The sequence below is a fragment of the Stegostoma tigrinum genome, chromosome 2, assembly GCF_030684315.1.
Source record: "Stegostoma tigrinum isolate sSteTig4 chromosome 2, sSteTig4.hap1, whole genome shotgun sequence".
In the NCBI taxonomy this organism is placed as follows: domain Eukaryota; kingdom Metazoa; phylum Chordata; class Chondrichthyes; order Orectolobiformes; family Stegostomatidae; genus Stegostoma; species Stegostoma tigrinum.
This window is the reverse complement of record NC_081355.1, coordinates 92,516,751-92,539,734: the sequence shown is the minus strand read 5'-3', so window position 1 is coordinate 92,539,734 and position 22,984 is coordinate 92,516,751. Positions and strand designations below refer to the sequence as shown.

At 41.0% G+C, this 22,984-nt stretch overlaps 1 protein-coding gene across 2 annotated transcripts in view; it reads right to left on the bottom strand.

The window, feature by feature from the left end:
- LOC125462796 (ATP-binding cassette sub-family A member 13-like) overlaps window positions 1-22,984 on the bottom strand; it is a 264,956-nt gene that overhangs the window by 129,203 nt on the left and 112,769 nt on the right. For both annotated transcript variants that reach the window (XM_059655541.1, XM_059655542.1), the window contains exons 18-24: window positions 20,972-21,069; window positions 17,561-17,679; window positions 12,543-12,718; window positions 10,907-10,983; window positions 7,605-7,726; window positions 4,818-5,006; window positions 3,171-3,347 (exon numbers count right to left, since the gene is read on the bottom strand). In XM_059655541.1, coding sequence (XP_059511524.1) covers window positions 3,171-3,347; window positions 4,818-5,006; window positions 7,605-7,726; window positions 10,907-10,983; window positions 12,543-12,718; window positions 17,561-17,679; window positions 20,972-21,069 — 958 coding nt within the window. The remainder of the gene's footprint in view (window positions 1-3,170; window positions 3,348-4,817; window positions 5,007-7,604; window positions 7,727-10,906; window positions 10,984-12,542; window positions 12,719-17,560; window positions 17,680-20,971; window positions 21,070-22,984) is intronic.

Here is a 22,984-nt window from a genome sequence, read left to right as displayed (position 1 = left end):
AGGCTGCTCTCAATCATTAGCCAATTGATGAAAGTGCTCATGGTCATCAACACTATTGTCGAGTGGCGCACAGTAAGCAATAAACAACTCACTGACGCTCAGTTTGGGTTCTACCGAGGACCAATCAATTCCTGACCTCATTTCAGCCTTGGTTCGAACATAGATGAAAAAAGGTATGTTCAAGAGGTGAGGTGAAAATGGTTGCCTTTGACATTATAGCTTCATTTAAACGCGTTTGGTATCAAGAGGCTCAAGCAAAAATAGGATCAATGGGAATTCAGGGGAAAACTCATTGCTGCCGGTACCTGGTACAAAGGGAGATGGTCCTGGTTTTTGGAAGTCAGCCATCTCAGCTCCAGGGCATAATGACAGGAGGTCCTCAGGATAGATATTTTCATCAGCCTGTTCAGGTACGTTATGACACACCTCTGGAGCAGGTGGAAAACATGGAAGATGGGAACAGGAGTGGCCATTTGACCCCTCAAGCCAACTATTAGATGGTTAGCTCTGTCTAATGCCTTGTAGTCCTGTATTGTACCTTCATCAGATTGACACCTCATTTTTAAGTATACCTGGTGCTGCTGCTGGCATGCCCTCTTACAGACTCCATTGCACTGATCATGGCGGATCAGTGATCTCAAAATCTTAATTCTGCTCTCTCTCCCAGATCCTTTGATCCCTTTAGCCACAAGAGCTATAGACATCTCCTTGTTGCAAACATAAAGTTCTGGCTTCAACAATTTTCTTGGTAAGAAATTCCACAGGCTTATGAGTGAAGAAATTTCTCTTCATCTCAGTCCTAAAAAGTTTACCCCTTATCCTCAAGCTGTGAACTCTGGTTCTGGACTCTTCCACCATCAGGAACATCCTTCCTGCATCTAACCTGCTGAGTTATGTTAGAATTTTATAGGTTTCTACGAGATCCACTATCATTCTTCCAATGAATATAATCCTAACTGACTTTACATCATTTTATACGTCAACCTGCCATCCCAAGAATCAAGCCAGTGAACTCGGAACTCCTCAGGTAGGAATTTCCCAAGCAACCTATTCAGAGGTGTTTTTCACACTTCAGGAGCAGGTGGGACATGATACTGGGCCTCTGAGTTTGAAGGTAGGAACACTACCACTGTGCCACAAGAGTTCTAGTTTCTCAGGATACCTCTTATTTGACATCAACCTGTTCAGAGATGTTATTACACCCCTCTAGAGTAGGTTGGAATGGAACCCAGGTCTCCTGCATCACAAGAACAACTAAATACCTCAGAATACTGATATAAGCCTAACTATCTTTAATTGCTTCATTAATCGTCTTCCCTTTATCACAAAGTCTGAAGTGGGAATGTTCACTCACAATTTGCCACTCCTGAGATACCAAAGCAGTTTATATTTAAATGCATCAAGGCCTGGCTAATATTCTGTCTTGGGCTGACAAGTAACACTCATGCCACACATATGCCAGGCAATCACTGTCTCCAATGAAAGAGAATCTAATTTTTACCCCCTTGGCATTCAATGACATAACATCATTGAATTCTACATTGACCAGAAACTGAACTGGGCTCGCCATATAAATACAGCAGTGATATGATAAAATCAGAGGCTGGGAATCCAGCAGAGAATAACTTACTTCCCACTTCCCCAAAACCTATTCACTATTTACAAGGGACAAATCTGGACTGTGATGGAATGCACTTCAGTTGCATGTATGAGTGCAGCTCCAACACTCAAGAAGCTTGACACAATCCAAGATAAAGCAGCCCACCTGATTGGGACCACATCAACAAACACTCACTCTTTCCACCCCTGGTGCATGGGAGCAGTAGTGCGTTCTATCTACAAGGTGAACTGCAAAAATTCATCAAGACTCCTTACACAGTACCTTCCAAACCCACAATCACCGTCATCTATAAAGACTAGAATAGCAGATGTAAGGAACACCACCACCAGCAAGTTCCCTTTCAAGCCACTCACCATCCTAACTTGGAAATATATCATTGCTCCTTTAGTGTCACTGGATCAAAATCCTGGAACATCCTCCCAAATGATATTCTGAATCTACCTGCCTGAGGAGTGCAGTTCAAGAAGGGAGCTAACACCACCTTTCCAAGGGCAATTCCGAGATAGGCAATAAATGCTGGCCCTGCCAGCAAAGCCTTATCTCTTGAATGAATTAAAATAAAATGATCAAAACCCTCTATTCTTTTCCCCCTCATTTGATTGTGTAGCTTCATCATAAGTGCAACAATATCATTGGCTTCAATTACTCTGTGTGGTATAAGTTCCAGATTCCCATCACTCTTTAAATAACTTTTCATCAAACTTCCCATCGGATAATTATCTTCTAGTTATGTGAGGCAATAGAAATGTGTAGCAGTTTGGGTCGAGAGCCACAGTGTAACTAGAAAGAGGTAAAAAATTATTGGTCAGAAAATATAAGGCTAAGAGTACATCATTAAACTAGATCTAGGAAATCAATTGTGGTTAAAAAGGCCTCTTTATTTGAATGGATAAAGTGTTTGTAACATGATGGACAAATGAACAAAGCAAATAGAGATAGAAAAAGAGGTTTGAGTCGCTGAATCAGAAGAAACAATGTATTTCTTTGTGCCTGAAGCTCATAAAGTTTCATTGCAATGCTTTGGGCTTTTACACAAATACACTCTAAAGCTATCTTTGTCTTTTAAGTCATCCCTTGTTTATGTTTCCACAGCGCATGATCTACAAACAACCACAATTGATAAGTTCAATAGCTGCAAATTCCCCTAGAACTGTAGGCAGTCTAAATGTTAATAGATCTATCTTAGTAATAGAAACTGCTTATTACTCCTAGGCCAAAACATTAATGTCATGGTTCAGCAAATACGAGAAATAAAATGAGGACAGTAGATATTTCACAAATTTAACTTCAATCGATTGCCCAAAACCTGTGTATTACCTGTATACATTTTTAAACAAAAATGCAACATCACCACTTAGAAAAGTGTTGCAATAACATAAATATAAGAAACGGAATGACATAAGTCATCCAATGGTTGTCCTTCTCACCATTCACAAGAAAGGAAGTACTGATTTTATTTGCAAGATATTAAAAGATGCCCGGCCACAAAGCAAAATATTCAATAATCTAAAGCAATCTTGAATTTGAAACTAAGGTAAAATTCTCCTACCTCATTGAATTCAAAAATAGATGGAAGATTCATGTCACGCACAGACTGCAAAAAATTGGGAATCAAATCCAAGATTTTTAATGATCTAGTAGTGAAAGAAATGAGGCTGGAGAACACATCCAGAATATTGTCCATTATCTGATAAACATCAGCAGGTACTAGCATTGGGAGAAGTGCCTGGTAATGATAAAAAAGAAAGCATTTTATTGAAGCACACGTTTGAAACTCTTCTGTAATTAAAGTTGGATCACAATACTGGAGCTCAAGACAGAATGGCACATCGGATATAATTTGAGTCATTCTTATTCCATGTGACATAATGCAGCAGATTAACAAATGCAGACATACACATTTTTATCAATACACAGCGGAATTGGGGTTCCCTCTCAGAACCTATTATCGTCGTGAATAGATCTACTACAAATATTATATAAAATATAAGGAATAAAATATATTAAACAGCATGCTAAATATAACATTGAAACCACTGCTGCATACCAAGCTGATCTGAGGCAAACACACTCAAACTAAGTGTTTGTAACTCAAGGAGGTTTGGCATCTAACTTGAGGAGCTGAAATCCGAATTACAGATGTTGCACCACATCAGTGATGGAGAAAGTTACCTGGGCACTTTGCTGCAGAAGGTAGTTACAACGTTCCGATGAGGTAATTCAAATTTAACCTATGATCAGGGATGAGAGGGTGTGACTGCAAGTGGGGAAGTTATGGGGAACCAGGGAGTAGCATTTGAGAAGCCTGCAACTATCCAAAAGTTACAGGGTTCTTGCAAGCTGTATGAATCAGACTGCGAATTGCAGGGAGGATGAGTGAACTGATCACAACACCTTGGTACAGGGAGCCATTCAAGTATGGGTCACAAAAGTAACATAGTCATGATTGGGGACAGTATAGTTACAGGCTTAGATACCGTTCTCTGAAACTATGAGCCGGAGACCCAAAGGCTGTGTTGCTTGTCCTCTGCCAGGGTTGAGGACATCTCCTTTGGAATGGAGAGGAACAGGAAAGATGTAATTGATGCCCATTTTGGTACAACATTGATAGGACTATAAATGAGGTTCTGCTGAAAGTATTTGAACAGTTAAGACTGAATCTCCAAGACAATAAGCGCAGGATTAGTGCTTTAATTCCTGAGCTAGGGGCAGATTGGCAAAGTGCAAATAAATTCAAGGAGTTCAATGCATGACTTAAAAATTGGTATGGGAGGAAATGCCTTCAGTACATGGGGTATATGTACAAGGGTAGAAGTCTTCATTTGAAATGTACTGGGACCAGTGTGTCCTGGAAAATCGAATAACTAGAGATGTAGAGAGAACTTTAAATTAATAAGAGGGGGAAATGTAGGCTTCCAAATCAAAAGGATATGAGGACCATTGCAGGGCAACTATTTGGGTAATGACTTCCTGATTTCCCTTGCTCTGTCTGTCCCCCTGACAAAACCCCAATGCCTGCTTCTATCAGGCCAGTCAGGGAAAAGGCCTCCAAAGCTTTTTACTGTATAAAGAATCATGAAGAAATTGAGTTAGCTCATGATTCCTGCACAGAGATGGTAAAGTAGAGACAGAGTGACTGGAAGAACACTAAAACATAAAGGAAAATATTCACGTGAAATGTTTTTTTTTGTTTTACCTTATAAGTGAAACATCTAAAATCCATGTGCTGGCTGATTTTCAAAATAAGACTATAACTTTGCAAAGGAGTCAAAGCACACAGTTCAGCAGCCAGAGATGAAATGTTTGCATTGTCTGAAATTGACAGCATTAGAGCCAGGCTCTCCTCATCACATCTGTCTGTTGTGATAATAAGGCCACGAATTAACTGTGAAGAGAAACATGTTTCAGCCTTGTATTTGACATTAATGATAATATAACTGAGAAATAGAAAACAAAATTATGTTAACAACACTGTACCTTTATCATTCTCAATATGTCATGAAGTTAGAATTATAAATTTTGCAGCATAAGGATTGTTAAAATATTTTAGTCAACACAAACTGAAAAGCACCAGGAAATGTTGCAGATTTGCACAATATAATCTCCATTCTCAAAACTTGATGAAATCCTGGACTGTCAACTATCACCAGGGTCTTTCATCATTTAATCTGAGACCTACAATTAAATCTGTAATTATAAGGTAATGTTGAGCCTAAATTCTACTTTTTTTAACCTTTTTTCAGGCAATTTAGCAATCAGTAGGAATAAAATGTTAATTTTAGCAACGAGCCAGCAGAAAAACCTAGTTTCAGCACAGTTTAAAGGAATTCTTGTTTTCCTTTTTAACAAAAAAAAACAATCTGGATTCTCATCATGTTTTATGCAAAAGCTCATGGTCACTAACTCGTGAACTGAGTGTCACTCTAAGTTTGTGTTTGAAACAGAACCACCTCAGAGTTCTTACCGCGTCTCCCGCATTTCCCACAACACATCCCTCACACCCCGCCCCCTGCCACAACCGCCCAAAGAGGATCCCCCTTGTTCTCACATACCACCCCACCAACCTCCGGATACAACGCATCATCCTCCGCCACTTCGGCCATCTACAATCCGACCCCACCACCCAAGACATTTTTCCATCCCCACCCTTGTCTGCTTTCCGGAGAGACCACTCTCTCCATGACTCCCTTGTTCGCTCCACACTGTCCTCCAACCCCACCACACCTGGCATCTTCCCCTGCAACCGCAGGAAATGCTACACTTGCCCCCACACCTCCTCCCTCACCCCTATCCCAGGCCCCAAGATGACTTTCCATATTAAGCAGCGGTTCACCTGCACATCTGCTAATGTGGTATACTGCATCCATTGTACCCGGTGTGGCTTCCTCTACATTGGGGAAACCAAGCGAAGGCTTGGGGACCGCTTTGCAGAACACCTCCGCTCGGTTCGCAATAAACAACTGCACCTCCCAGTCGCAAATCATTTCCACTCCCCCTCCCATTCTTTAAGATGACATGTCCATCATGGGCCTTCTGCAGTGTCACAATGATGCCACCCGAAGGTTGCAGGAACAGCAACTCATATTCCGCCTGGGAACCCTGCAGCCCAATGGTATCAATGTGGACTTCACCAGCTTCAAAATCTCCCCTTCCCCCACTGCATCCCAAAACCAGCCCAGTTTGTCCCCTCCCCCCACTGCACCACACAACCAGCCCAGCTCTTCCCCTCCACCCACTGCATCCCAAAACCAGTCCAGCCTGTCTCTGCCTCCCTAACCTGTTCTTCCTCTCACCCATCCCTTCCCCCACCTCCAAGCCGCACCTCCATCTCCTACCTACTAACCTCATCCCACCTCCTTGACCTGTACGTCTTCCCTGGACTGACCTATCCCCTCCCCACCTATACTCTCCTCTCCACCTATCTTCTTTTCTCTCCATCTTCGGTCCGCCTCCCCCTCTCTCCCTATTTATTCCAGAACCCTCACCCCATCCCCCTCACTGATGAAGGGTCTAGGCCCGAAACGCCAGCTTTTGTGCTCCTGAGATGCTGCTTGGCCTGCTGTGTTCATCCAGCTTCACGCTTTATTATCACCTCAGAGTTATCTGTGAACAGAATACTGTGTTAACAGAACTGAACGGTTCTGAAGAAGGGCCACTGGACTCAAAAGGACCCTGTTGAAATCTAAACCTTGCTTTCAACCCTCTCCATCATCGTAACTAACGACTGCCTCTTTGTGATCACCATCCTGCCAACACTCTCCTCCATTTGGGATCCATCACTAATGCTACCTACAGGGCAGAAGTACTGACAGTGACCACATTTACTGATGCCCTTGCTGGAGAGTATCTAGTCTCCAGTTGGAAGCAGGACACTTGGGGCTTAATCAAATGGGAGAGCCAATACTATACAAGTACCGGAGTGCCTCACAATTCAAAACGAAGCAAACACAGGGTTTTCCAACCTGTGGATGAAACCCTGTCATGTTTATAAAATCCAACTGCTGTTGCAAAGTTCTAAAATGATACAAGAAAGCAGTCTGAAATTGCTGAGCTCTACCAACAGACATTTGATTCAGCTTGTCTGAGCCTCCATATGAAAATAAAATATAATGAGGATTTGTACAAATTGCTAAATCTCAAATGACTCTTGTGATTTGTTAAATCTTACATGTGTTGGACCAGAAATTCCTCATTGTCGTAGTATCACTTTCATACTATTTGAACAATGGTATCAATGCTACTTTTAAAGTTTTCCAGAGACAAAACTAAGGTAATATTTATGCACAAGTGTTTTGTGGTGTAATTCATTCTTTATGTGTGTAGGTCAATCCAATGTAATTTTGCCGCATATATTATTTAGGAGGATGAAAGGGCTTTCTTTTTATTTTGTTGGCACTGATGCCCAAACTACCTTAACCAGTTACCAGGTTTAACCAGGTTTGAAAAAAGCAGATGAATCCAATCTAGCAACTCTTAAAGTTACCTGAGAGACAGTCAGGTTTGCCTTCACTAACACATCAATGGCTTCCGATGAGAAGCCATTGCTTTGCTCCAACTGCATTTTGAAAGTTGTGATGTTTTGCACACAGTTCTCAATTGGTAAACCTATTAAAAGTCAATCAAATGCAAAATGAATTAGCCTTATACAAGATTAAATATTGCATAAGTCATGCAAATAATAGACATTTAGTAAAATGCTGCTGCAGGATAGAACTAGAATCACATTCATTCTAAGTTCAATTGGTCTTCAGATTTCTGTTTGAAGGAAGATTAACAAACAGTGACACAACTTTCACAATGGGTACAGCAAGGAAACAAGTCTCTAAAACATCCCAGGTGGAATTGAGATCACACCACATGCTGTAGGCCTCAATGTGATCTACACTGATCATCCAGTCAACTAAGCCAGACAATTCCTCAAACAGATGAATTACCATGGCAACATACATTTCAACAGGCATTTTATAGCCTCAAACTATCAATCTTCTATGTGTTCCCATTACATGGATCACCACACGGCAGACCAGGAACCCCTCCCACTCTTACAATCTGCCATTGGCTTCTGCTGGAAGGATTAACAAATTGATACACTTTGGCTTTATGAATGCACTGTCCTCGGCCACCAAGTTCTGAAGTGGGATTTGCATCAGAGATTTTGGCTCAGAGGCACTGTCCCATTTAACTACCCCTATAAATTCAATGAAATCACAATATAAATGACCGTTTTAATCTCTTAAATACCAAGTATATGCATTAAAAACTTCCATTTGTTAACTGGGATTTAATATTTATAAGTATGTGTTCTTCTATTATAGTTAACTATTTAAAGATATATTTATTTGTTATTCATTCACAAGATATGGGCATTTTTGGCTAGGCCAGCATTTATTACCCATCTCAAATCTACATCGATGAAGCGTTGGCAAATGGCAAAATAGTTTCCACTCAAGACGGAGTTTGGGTCTGAAAGGAACTCTCAGGTTATGGTGCTCCTGTGTATCTGCCGTTTTGTCCTTCTAGATGGTACAGATCACGGGAAGATGCTGTCAGAAGAGCATCAGGGAGCTGTTGCATTGCATTTGAAGATGATGTACACTGTGACTTGGCAGAGAAGTCAATATTGAAAGTGATAGAATGCCAATCGAGCACCCTGCTTTGTCCTGGATAGTGTCAAACTTCTTGAGTGTTGTTGGAGCTACACTTATCTAAGTAAGAGGAGAGCATTCAATCCCACTCCTGATTTGTGCCTTGCAGATGCAGACAGCATTTGAGGATTCAAAGGGGAGCTACTCATTGAAAAATTCCCAGGCTCTGACCCACTCTTGAAGTCACTGTAATTTTTGGTGGTCCTAGCTCAATTTTTGGTTAATGGCAATCTCCATTATGATGATAGTGGGGAAATTACTGATCGTAATGCCATTGAGGGTCAAGAGGTGATGGTTAGAATCTTCCATGTTGGAGATGGTCTTTGTCTGTGAGATGAATCATATTTGACATTAATGAGCCTTCACTTGAATGCTGTCAATACCTTGCTGCATTTGCATTAGAACCTGAGGAATCACAAATATCTCTAAATACTCATTGGTCCCCTTATTTAAGGCAAGATATAATTTCATTAAAGGCAGTACAAGGTAGGTTCACTAGGATGATTCCTGGTAGGGAGGTAATGTCTTACATTCAAAGACAATACTTAGGAAGTTTAGAAGAATGAGAGGTAATCTCATTGAAATATAGGGCTTTCCTAATGAATGGCAGAGAAGGCATGACGAGGTGCTGAACAGCTACTTCTGTTTTGATTTCTTAGGTCTTATGAAAGTCATCAATTAAGCAGCAGTAGATCAGTTGGGTGTAGGACACTACCCTGAGGAATTCCCGTACAGAGGTCCTGGGGCTGAGGTGATTGATTTTTAACAAGCATATCAGTTTCCTAATTTGTTAAGTTCAACTCCAACATGCGGAGAATTTTCCTTCTGATTTCAATTGATTCCAGTTTTGCTAGATTTTCTAGATTCTAGATTCCACGTTCTGTTGAATGTGAGCTGATGTCAAAGGCAATTATTCTCATCTCTTCTCTTATATTTAACTCTTTTGTCCATGTTTTGGCCAAAGCTGTAGTGATGTTAGGGTTTGAACAGTGTCTGGCAAAATCCAATTTGAGTGCCTGTGAGCAGGTTGCTGTTGAGTCAGTATCATACATCAGCATCACCTTCCAACACTTTACAGATGATTGACAGTGCACTGATGGGGCAGTAATTGGCTGGGTTGAATCTGTTCTGCATTTTTACAGAAAGGATATACCAGGCAAGTGTTTCACATTGTCAGCTAGATCTCGGTTATTCATTAACAGAATGTGAACGTCATTGGCTGGGCCAATATTTACTGCCTGCCCTAACATGCTCTTGTGAAAGTAGTGAGCTGCCTTCTTGAAATTCAGCAGACCATTCGATACAGTTTGGCTCATAATGCTGTTAGGGAGGGATTTCTAGGATTTTGACCCAGAAACAGTGAAAGAACGGCAATAACTTTCCAAATCCGGATGGCGAGCCCCTCAGAGGAGAGCTCACAGATTTTGCAGTTCCCATGTGGCTGTTCCATCTTTGGTAACAAATTCTGGCCATCTCAGCAATGCCAGTGTCCCATGAACATGTTAAGAAGAGACTTAGTTATTGGAACAAAAATATTCATAATTTTCTATGTTAATATTCAAGCATGAACAGCATATTTTCATTAACCACCTAATCATTTTGCCAAAGTATTCTTTACTCATAAATTGCCTATGATTACATTAAAAAACGGTTCAATAATCACCCAAAATAATTATCTTAAAACTGCTGTCATTAATTTCCATTGGCTTTCAACATGTTTGAATGCTCCCTGTCAACTCTGCCAATGCTGTTCATCACAGTTACTGCATTATCCTTAAGAATGTTATCATGGATTCACTTTTACACAATAAAATCAAATCATTCTGGCCTGAATTTTCCAGTCAGCCACAAATGAACAACACTTACAATTGTCTCATTGACAAGGTTTTGAAAGGCTTTTGAACCTAACCTTGCTCTAACCCATAGTTGATAAAATGTCACACCCTCTACAGGCTCTTGTGGCATCTGTCAGAGAACAAACATCAACGAGGTTCTCTCTAAACAATCAAACACTGCATTCTAATAGTGATTCCTGTTAGCCTCACTGCTACTGTGCAAAGCCCAAGCCATTGTTCAATACAAAGTTTCTAAACTCATCCTTTCAAAGTAACCATACAAATTAAGGTTATTGAAATATTACCTTTAAATGCTCCAATGCTCTCAAGTAGAGTTGCAAAGGTACTATTTGGATAAAGTGTTGTTGCAGAATATTCAAATCTAGAAAACAAAATTTTTAAAAATACTAAATTGCAGTCAACACAGAAAATTGTTCTGTGACACAATGCTTCCACTAAGTGTTCTGTGAGGTTCTAACTTACTACATTGTTGCCCCAAACCATTTTAACCTTTGAACTGCCATCCATTATCCTCTGCAATCTTCTATCATCCTTAAGGATCTAGCAGTTACCCTTGAGTCATAGACCTCAGTAAGACTCTTCCAGGTATGATGCTTGTTTTTCCTGCATTAAGTTTGGACATGCACTTTTCACACTTGAATGGTCCCTGCTCCTGAACTTATGGAGCCAAGGCTGTATCCCTTCCTGCCTCAGTCAACAGGCTATACCATCCAGTGCATGATGTACTCCAGTCCCCTAACTTGTTGAGATCTGGCGGGAAAGCAACCTATGCGTTCAGAAGCAATGTTACTATCTTCATAAATTGACCACAGAGAGGGAAACACAGTGAGCATCCAAGTGCCTCATGATTTTTTTGGGGGGGTCTTGTTAAATGGTTCATTGAGCACATCACTGACTCTGCCCATCTGAAGTGACCCTCTTCAAACTTTGAATGTTCACTATAAACAAAAGACTGCCCAGCTGCAGATTTTTTGAAATTAAACTGCTTATCTTCTGAAAATGCTCCACCAGATTCTACATATGCAATGTCAATCCCTACACATCCTTGGGTACTACCAGGAAATTTAGCATGGCCAATCCACCCAAACTGCACATCTTTGGAATGTGGGAGGAAAGTGGAGCACCCAGAGGAAACCCATGCAGACACGGGGAGAATGTGCAAACTCCGCACAGACAGTTGTCTGAGGGTAGAATCAACCCCGGGTCCCTGGTGCTGTGAGGCAGCAGTACTAACCACTGGGCCACCGTGCTGCTGTATACTCAGGCATGACAGGTGAATAGACACCCAAAATCTGAAAATCACATGCAAAAATTCACACACGGGGTTAGCCAGTCATGGAAAAGTGAGCCTATTGGTAACAAATGTGAGGCAGAAGCAACATGTGGTTGGATGGTAGTGAGTCAGGTTAATAAGTACTGGCAGCCACCGATAACTAGAAGCAGTGGGCCTGGGGATGAGAGCAGGAGGCCGATGCTGGGATCACGTGGCTAGGATCGGAATCATTGTGTTATGTCTCAGTGAGCATGCAGTGTACCTTTAAGAGACTGGCTTATGTCACTGTATCACAAAATGTGGCTTGTAGGTGCAAATGTCTCAAACTCCATTGGGGTGATATTTAATTTTCTCTTGTTGGGCACTGCGTGGCATTCATGGGGTGCAAGTGTTACTCACTATCTATCAGCTCAAGCCTGGATATTGTCCAGGTCTTCCTGCCCTGGACACGGACTGCTTCAGTATTTGAGGAGTTGCTGAATATTGTGGATCAGCAGCCAATATCCCCATCTCTGACCTTATGATGGAGGCAAGGATATTGATGAAGCAGCTATAGATAGTTGGGCCCAGAAATAAGAATATTGATGCATTTTATGATTGAACAAAGTTGTAAGCATTCAAGAGACAATGTTAGATGTGAAAGTTACCTTTCGTATAGTTGCTCTGTCATCAATGGAGTCAATTCACAACTGCATTGGTAGTTCCTTAGTGCATGTTCAACTGCTTGTGATGCCTGCTTATTTGCGATTTGTAATCGTATGCTGTCATTAAGAAATGTTTTACAGTTTCTCTGGACTGGAGTCAAGAACGTTTCATCGAAAATCTAGACAAAAAAAACATCAGTAATTATTCAAGAAATTAGTGCTAGTTGTTTCACAGAAAACGATCTTGATATTGTCTCCAGCTCTGCTATAGTAACAAATGAACCTCCAAACAATACACTTAATAACACAGAAACTTGGTGCATATAAGAAAAAGACTAGCTGACTTCCATGTTTTAACACTACACCACAGGATGTCCCAAAGCACTTTATAGTCCTTTATATGTTTTGTAGTATTTTTGAAGTGTGGTTATTGTAATGTAGGAAATAAAGCAGCCAATTTTTAGTATGGTAAAGGCCAGATAATCTGTTTCTTTTGTGATGTTGATTGAAGAATAAGTATCGTCAAGTGTGTCAGGAGAATTCCTCTCCTCTTCTTTGAAATAGTGTCATGGGGTCATTCACATCTACCTGCAAAGGCATCCTGGCCTTAGTTAATATTTCATCCGAATGATTGATTGATCAATTGATTGTCACATGTACTAAAGTACAGTGAAAAGCTTTGTTTATGAGCAGTACAGACAGATCATAGTAAGCAAGGATGTACAGATCAAAACGATTTATAGAGAGGGACAGGTTACATTGCACAGACCGTGCACTGGGTGCGATCAACGTTGGCAAGATCAATCATTATTTGAGGCTGGAGAGTCCATTCATCAGTCTAATAACGGCCAGGAAGGAACTGTTCCTGAACCTGCTTGTGCACGTGTTCAGGTTTCTGTACCTTCTGCCGAATGAAAGAGGTTATAGGAGATTGTGGCTAGGGTGTGATGATTCATTGATGATGTTGGAAACCTTTCCAAGACAGTGAGCCATGTAAATAGAGTCCATGGATGGAAGGTTAGCTTCTGTGATGGTCTGGGCTGTACACACCACCTTCTGTAGTTCCTTAGGGCTCTGGGCAGAGCAGTTGCCGTACCAGGCCATTATGCACACAGACAGTGTGCTTTCAAAGTTGGTGAGGATCCTTATGGACATGCCGAATTTCCTAAGCCTCCTGAAGAAGGCTGATGGCACTTCCTCAGGTGCCGTGTTTCCTCAGTGCTATACTAATGGGTCATCTTGATTGCTGTTCATCAAATTTAATGAGACCCAACCCCAAAACATTCTTCTTCAAGGTGAGAGTGCTACCAACAGGAATTATGGATGTGACAAAAAGGGATAAAGCTAATCTTTGATACATTTTAGATACTAATAGGGACCAGCTGTAACAAATGAGCAATGAGTTTTCTCCAAATTAGGGATTATATAGAGTCTAGAAATTTAACTTTCAGATATCCAATTTAAAGAAACTGATACAAATCCAGTCCATGCTTGGAAACCAACACGAAATATGTAGCACATTTGGAAGATGACAGTGACCATGTTAAGTGCCTTAACTGGCCGGCCATGGATGTTAAGAGAAGTCAGACAACCAGAGACCAAGACTCCTCCACTGCAGTGTCACCAGGAGCTCTAGCTGCTGCTGGTGGTGCACTAGGCTCTTCACCAGACATCATTGTGGGATCACTGTAATGAGGTGAGGGGAAGTGGAATGGGAGGATCCCATGATGGGGATATCATGGAGTGGTGGTGAGGGACAGAAGGTCGGGGCAATGGCATGCTGTGTGGCTATCGTCAATTATTCCCCTTCCCAATGCCATGTTCCTCCTTGGGTTGTGTACCAAATGCCTTTAAAAGCAGGACCTCCCCTAGGAGTCTGCTGGAAGACACAACTTAATAGCCTTCAGGAAGTATGGGGAAGCCATCTAATTGCCATTTAATCACATATAGTCTACCACCAAATTTCAATGGGTAGAGAAATAATTAGAATTAGGGATAGTAGGAACTGCAGATGCTGGAGAATCTGAGATAACAAGGTGTAGAGCTGGATGAACACAGCAGGCCAAGCAGTATCATAGCAGCAGGAAAGCTGAAGTTTTGGGCCCAGACCCTTCTTCAGAAATGGGCCCAGAGGAAGGGTCTAAGCCCGAAACGTCAGCCTTCCTGCTCCTATGATGCTGCTGTGTTCATCCAGCTCTACACCATTAAATTAGAATTAGAATTAGGTTTCATCATGACATGTACTCGAGTGCAGAAGTACAGGGGCACTATAAAAAATGCAGAACGTTGCCATTTTCCAGTGCCATAGAGACTATTAGCTCAATAAGGAACCTAATTGAAATGCAGTCATGAGCTGTATGATTCTTCCTTTGTGTCCTTCTAGCCTCTAACTTAATGGTGGGGCATTTCCTGTCTCAAGCAGAATGAGGCAAAGCTTCTTCTACCCTTAACCGGGTCCAGCCTTTCGGTTTCCTGCCGCGACAGACTACATTAAACCTACACCATTATTTCTTGAAAATTTGTGTAATATCCTTTTACAAGACAAAGCTTGATTTATTTTGATTTTATGTGGTGGCTTTTTGCCCAGGACATGAGAAGTTCTATTCAGTTGGCAAAGAGTAGGTCATAGAACAGACTAACACAAAGTCCAAGGACAGGATTTTCTGAAATTCATTGCAGCAAGAAGCTCACAAATGAGCTAATTAGCCCATCGCAATTCAATAGGGGCTCAGGCATTCGATAGGAGTTACTGGGGAGTTGTTTGGGCATTTGGGGTACATGGAAGGCCACCCTCCAGAACCTTTTGGGTTGGGAGGTTGACCTTCACTATCAGCCACTCTGTATAGGCAGGATAAGTATTTACTTGATTTTAGTAAGATGTGTATGTATTTTAATCACTGAGAGTGCAGGCTTTTTGAATACATCGGCAACTACAAATTAAAGCAAAAACAAGGTACAGCAGAGGTAGTGGTTACACAGCTATGATAAGCCAGCTATTATATTATGCACAATTATAATTTTCCAAACAACTCCCTCAATAGGAAAAATTGCATACGTTATCATTTGCAGCTACAATTTATGCAAGTTACTCAATATTCTTGCTCAACAAAGACAATTCTCATTCTTATGCAAAATGGTCAGTTCATTCCAGTCAGTCTCACTTTTGTCAGTCTCTCTACATATATATATGTACTCTTCAAATCATGCTGGTCTTCTAATGATATGAATGCATGTTGTAGTTGGATACTCAATGGGCATCTGGCTTTTCTTGAGGTGATGCTCCATCTCTGGAAGTGTTATTCAAATGTGCTTTTGCTTCAGCGGAAATAAATGATTTGCTTAATGCCTACTTCTTATTGCACTGGGATCTAAGAATAATTTGCCCAAATGAGAGGTGAATCATTCCATCTCATAGCCTCAACCTTGTCTTCAAAGGCTTCATTTTTGGGAAACTGTCATCATTTACTGCATACAGGTATGAAGCTTGTGATGTTGTACAAAGCATCATTGTTTATCTGGTACTTCACAACTTGCCCTTGATGATCTCTTTCCGCAATTATCCTTCTATAGTCAAAAACCATGTTTCAAATCTTTGTGTTATGCAAAATTATTTGTCAGAATAATTGGAAGAAATTTCTCCAGCCTCTAATGTTGCAGGCTTCCTTTGTTTCTCTCTTGATACAGACGTGTATGCAAAGTGATAACAAGGTGTAGAGCTGGATGAACACAGCAGGCCAAGCTATAGACCTGCATTCAGATGGACGTCCAGTCCGGAGACATCTGCTTTCAGATGGACGTCCAGTCCCTGTACCCCTGCATCCAGAGCTTTCCTGCTCCTGAATGCTGCTTGGCCTGCTGTGTTCATCTAGCTCTACACCTTATTATCTCGGATTCTCCAGCATCTGCAGTTCCTATTATCTCACATGCAAAGTGATTCAGCTTTTTGCAGGTAGATGCTGCTTTGTCATACTGGACAAATGTTTATTTCTTTTGTGTATTTTGTACGTTGCTCTTATTCAGCATGGAAAATCATAATTTGTTCTCCCACGAATGTGTTACAGTTAATGATTGACAGCATCCAGAGCTTTTGCACATCTCAACAGCTTTCTTGAGAGAATGGTTCTCCTTGCTCATCAGATGTGTTCTCACAGCAAGATCCCTTATGCCTAAGACAATCTTACCTCTAAGGCCATCTTTCATTTGTCCAAACTGTCAGGATTCAGCAGGATGTATTAGCACCACAACATACTTATTAATTGTCTCCATCTACCTCTGACTTAGAACATTTATCATTCAAAGTAATGTCAATTTGGGGTCCAAAGTAAGTATTCAAAACCTATTATATTTCTCCTGTCTAGTTTCTCTGTTTCTCAGTGAGATCTAATGTACAAAACAGATCGTAGCATTCTTTCCTGCACTTATATTAGGGATACAACTCTTATTTATTCAAGATTTTTGTATAATTCCGGCGTAATTTCATAGTTTTGTCACTAAGACTGAAACAAACTCCAATGCTAGTTCATATCTCCTTACATTTCCACAGCAAAGAATGGAAAATTTGCAGTCATTCGGACCCCTTCATCATTTCTAGATTGCAGATTATGCTTTGTGCTCACTTTAGACTGTAGCTACCTCTCTTGACTCTCTGAAAACAATACAATCTCAGCTTTACACTGCTGACATTATGCTTCAAGTAATGTGTTGAATGGCTCCAACAAACTGAACTGAAAAGTTGCAGATATTGGCCTGTGGAGACAAAATCACCACAGTAGTTGAGTAGTTGCAGGCAAATAAAAACTCAAACTTGATTCTGATGGCAATTTATGTCAAAACTGTCATTTCCCTGAATCTGTTAGGTCCAATGTGCAAACCTTTGCATTAAATGGAAGTATAAGGGTAAAATATATTACATCCAGCCAGAAACAAATTATTATGTAGAAAATTCAGTTGGGCACATAAATGAGTCAACTGCATAAACAAATGCATCAGGCGAAATGTTAAAATTACGTTAAGTGACTAACCTGTTTGACATCGGTTGTCAAATTAAACAGTTCAGTCAGAGCATGAATTAGGTGTCCTGAAATATTCTGATGACAGTTCTTCTGTATACACACTATATCATTAACAAAGTACACTTTTTCTGTAAGACAAAGGAAAGTTTATCTTGGTGAAGCAACAGCTCTATTGAAGTTTCCTTTGCACGTATGTGATAGTGCTGAGTCTTCTAGTCAGTACTCATGTAGGGCAATGAACAGAAAAATAGAAATAACTGATAAAGTTCCAAGTGAGTATTTCCAGATAAAGAGGTTTTTTTTTCTGAAGCTGAGTTTTTGCCTTCCCGGACTGACATATATGAAGGCAGCAGACTTGTAAAATAAAGTGGATGGCTTTCCTATTACCTTACTGCTTTCTCCAGACCAGTCTTACAATGGGTAAGGAAGCTATCAGACAGTTCACCTACCTTTAGGACTTTGATGCTCTTTAGTTGCCAATTGGAGTCATAGATCCTGGAGAGCTACAGAAAAAGGCCCTTTGGCCCACTGTTTTGCCTGGTATAAACTCAATCACCAAACTATTCTAATTCCAAGGCAATGACCAAGTGGTATTATCACTAGACTATTCATCCACAAATATAGCTAATGTTCAGGGGACCTGGGTTAAAATCCCACAATGGCAGATGGTGGAATTTGAATTCAATAAATAATCTGAAATTAAGGGCCTAATAATGATCTTGAAGCCATTGTTGATTGTTAGGAAAAAAACCATCTGGTTTACTAATGTCCTTTAGAGAAGGAAATTTGTGATCCTTACTTGGTCTGGCCTACATGTGACTCCAGGCCCACGGCAATGGGGTTGATTCTCAATTACCTTCTGTGCAATTAGGGATGGACAATAAATGCTGGCTTAGCTAGAGATGCCTACATCCCATGGGTGAATAAAAAAATTCCTATTAATGGTGTCATTCCACCTCTGCTGCTATTTTAGTTGCGGCAGGGAAGAGAGCAGGCAAAGCAGATAGTGGTTTTCACTGCGTGGGCTGTTGTTGAGCAGGGCAGGATTTAAGCACCTTGTGCACATTTAGGAAACTCCTAAAATCAGATTCTTCCATCCTTTAACACTCCACGTGGTCTCTATAGCCCTCCCCTCCATCACTGCCTGGGTCTTCCAGCCAGACCCATCCAAAATATTGGACTTACTTCTGATCGGGCTCCATGACTGTTCTTTCTGGGATACTGACTGTAGTACAAATCTTGGCCACTGCTTAAGGCTGGCCTACTGGGACTACAATGCTGCCATCCAATCTGATCAGCTGGCAGTTCTCCACAATGGGACTTCTTACAAACCAGAAGTCTGACTCTGCATCAATTAAGACTGCTTCCTCCATGATATTGTTGCAAAGCAGCCAGCATTTGAGTCTACTTCTCATGACCGATATTTCCATCGGGGGAGGCAGGGACGAAGAGTATGCCACCTCTGAAAATCAAGACCCAAATTGCACCTTTGATAATATTATGTTTAGACTGGTAATGGCTGCCAGAAGCAATTCAATGAAATATACATGAATTGTTAGTTGGAAGCAGTTGCCTGGTGCCAACTTTGCTTCTCTGACTTAGGTTTATCATGTTTTTGGTTAATTCTTTGTTTTACATTCAATGCAAATTTAATGTTTCTTATGGGTTTCTTCAGAATAAAAGTGGAAAAGAGAGTTATATATTCCCACCCAAGACATTTTTCCATCCCCATCCTTGTCTGCTTTCCGGAGAGACCACTCTCTCCATGACTCCCTTGTTCGCTCCACACTGCCCTCAAACCCCACCACACCTGGCACCTTCCCCTGCAACCGCAGGAAGTGCTACACTTGCCCCCACACCTCCTCCCTCACCCCCATCCCAGGCCCCAAGATGACTTTCCATATTAAGCAGAGGTTCACCTGCACATCTGCCAATGTGGTATATTGTATCCATTGTACCCGGTGTGGCTTCCTCTACATTGGGGAAACCAAGCGGAGTCTTGGGGACCGCTTTGCAGAACACCTCTGCTCGGTTCGCAATGAACAACTGCACCTCCCAGTCGTGAACCATTTCAACTCCCCCTCCCATTCTTTAGATGACATGTCCATCATGGGCCTCCTGCAGTGCCACAATGATGCCACCCGAAGGTTGCAGGAACAGCAACTCATATTCCGCTTGGGAACCCTGCAGCCCAATGGTATCAATGTTGACTTCACCAGCTTCAAAATCTCCCCTTCCCTCACCGCATCCCAAAACCAGCCCAGTTCGTCCCCTCCCCCCACTGCATCACACAACCAGCCCAGCTCTTCCCCTCCCCCCACTACATCCCAAAACCAGCCCAGCCTGTCTCTGCCTCTCTAACCTGTTCTTCCTCTCACCCATCCCTTCCTCCCACCTCAAGCTGCACCTCCATTTCCTACCTACTAACCTCATCCCACCTCCTTGACCTGTCTGTCTTTCCTGGACTGACCTATCCCCTCCCTACCTCCCCACCTATGCTCTCCTCTCCACCTATCTTCTTTTCTCTCCATCTTCGGTCCGCCTCCCCCTCTCTCCCTATTTTTTCCAGAACCCTCACCCCATCCCCCTCTCTGATGAAGGGTCTAGGCCCGAAACGTCAGCTTTTGTGCTCCTGAGATGTTGCTTGGCCTGCTGTGTTCATCCAGCTTCACACTTTATTATCTTTTATATTCCTGTGCTTTACTTATGTCATGTTCAAGCTCATGACCACAATACTATTAAAAATTGAGTTTGATTCACCAATAACATAAACAATCCACATCAGTGTTAAAAGTCACATAAAGTTTAAAATCATACTGGGGCAATATTTAAATTGAAACTATAGAGGTCTGCAATGTGACCTTCAAATAAAGCAGAAGTTTATTACCTATCTAGCAGCATAAGATGACACTACCTCCCGACAGTACAGATGTCACCATTAACTTTGCCTAACTGGCAGCAGTGAACCAGAATGCGACCCCTACCTACTTCCCAGGATTGGGAAAAAAATTTATTGATAGCACACCAAGTTTTATCAGCATTGATGCGTCTCAATTTCTGATGGATGGCTGTTTCTTATGGCCCTGTAAAACATTTTTCTTTCTGGGATTAACTCGATTGTAGGTTTTGCAGACAATCAATCTCTTTCACTTTAATCAAATGCTTTATGTGTACTTCTAAGATAAGTTATGAACAGAATTCCATCTTGATTGTCAGAGTTTGCAGGCAATTTATTGAAGTATGCAGACTCCCTGATTCACTTTTTTGTGACTGTAAACGCACAGTAATCTAAAAGGGGTGGCTCATGCAGAACTAATGCAGAATTGTCTTGGTTGGTGTTAGTAAGAAATTCAATTACAAATACTGTTATGTTGATTTGGTAAAATATGAAATATGCTGAAAAATACTAGGTTACTTTACCTGTAAAGAGATTCAGCAACTTTAACTGAAAGAGATTTGTGGCATTTGATGACATGACTGACTTATTGAACCAATCAAATTGACACACTTCTCCCAATCTGAAAGCAGAGGAAATAACACAGAAAGGAGTCAACAGTAAATTTTACCCTACTATATGATGCACTGAGATGGAATCAAATTATCAGCACTACAGAATAAAGTAGTCACTTGCAAAGCTGAGATAGCAAATTTTCTGAAGAAGGGTCTTGGCCCGAAATGTCAGCTTTCCTGCTCCTATGATGCTGCTTGGCCTGCTGTATTCATCCAGCTCTACACCTTGTTATCTCAACTTCTCCAGCATCTGCAGTTCCTATTGTCACTTGCAAAGCTACTGAGCAGAACCCCCAATTGGTCTAGCTTGGTTGACCTGTAAAAGCGTTACTCATTTGACAAAGTCACCTCCTGACATAAATGGGTCTTTCTAGATTATTGCACAGGTCATTTTTTAATTGGTATTTTACTGATATCTTTATATATTCTGAATAAAAATGCAAATAATAATTAATGTATTGCCTTTGCTTTGTATGTTGTGCAGGTGAAACTCTAAGAAAAGAAAGAGTGATGGTTACCTTTCATTGATAGTTTAAAAATAATTTCTAATAATGATATAAGTAACTACCATTGGTTTTCTTCTAATGGCTAGAAAAGTGATATTACTGTGGACTGACACAAAAGAAGGACATTATTACCAGGGTACTAGACCTGTAAATTAAGTTTGGTAAATGCCTGCTGGGCATTGTCAGGTTGGGGGTCATTGAGGTTGCATAGATCTCTGAACTTACATGCAGCACCACAAAGTCATGTATGCCCAGACAGTGGCATCCTGCACATGAAAAACTGCTACTCAGCTGATACTGCATGTTGACTTGCCAGCTTCTCCCAGAAAAGGGAAAATGCAACATTTCCCGGTCTTTTGGAATACAGAGTAAAAGCAGCCTCTCTTCTATAACAGCTCATAACAGTTCCAAAATCTTACATCTCCCTGTCCCTAGCTGTAAGAAGCCTGATGCAAAGTTCAGTGACGGCCATTTTTACATCAAGTGGTAATGCCAGCTTCTCCCTGCTCTGAGGCTACTGATCTACTAGTAAGAGGTGCTAGATTCTAGAGTTGATTTCAGTGTAGATTTTACTTCATTGTGATAGCATCCACGAATGGGAGCCAGGGGAGTGAGCATTAGTACGTTCAACATAATATGTTAAGGGGGTGTTAGATGATCCATTCAGGTGGCAATATTAGAGATGCATCAGTGTTATACACTGATGAGTGGCATGATCTGCCTACTCTGCGTGCTGCTGGCACACACTCACAGCGCTGCAACCCAATATGATATTTAGTGCACCTTGATCAAAAAAGTGTGTGTGCACATTGCAAATGTCATTTTAATCTAAAATGTTTACCAGGAACACCAAATATTTGGATGCTTTGCAGCCAAATTTAATGGACTTGGTCAAACAATCAAAACAGGTCTATGTTTTGCCCTTAGTAACAACACAGTCTACAGCCCTGCAGATGGATTTTATCATAATGGATCATTGTTCAGACAAACGACACTTTAGTAAAACAGAAATAACAGAAAGGAAGATTTATTGAAATGGGTTCATGCAGAGGTTCCTAAAATGGTCAGTGAATGTAACAGAGCACTGAGGAATTCACCCTTAATAATATTAAGAAGACAAGATTTGTCTTTTATAATTAGATGATTGACAGCTAACACTTGAGTCCGTTTTCTAAGTCAACAGCTGAGGTGAAATTAATAAAAATATGACTGTCAATATGTATTTGCATAAAAATTATAAGAAACATATCATCAATTTCAATTCCCAAATTGTATGTTATGGAAGTGCTAATTTTCAGTTAGCAAAACGTGGAACTTCAACATAAGTTTTACTATACCACTCCACTGTTGAATTAATCAATGAAAATCATATAAAAAAAACTAAAATAAGAACTTTAATTGTGCTTTACAAAAAAAA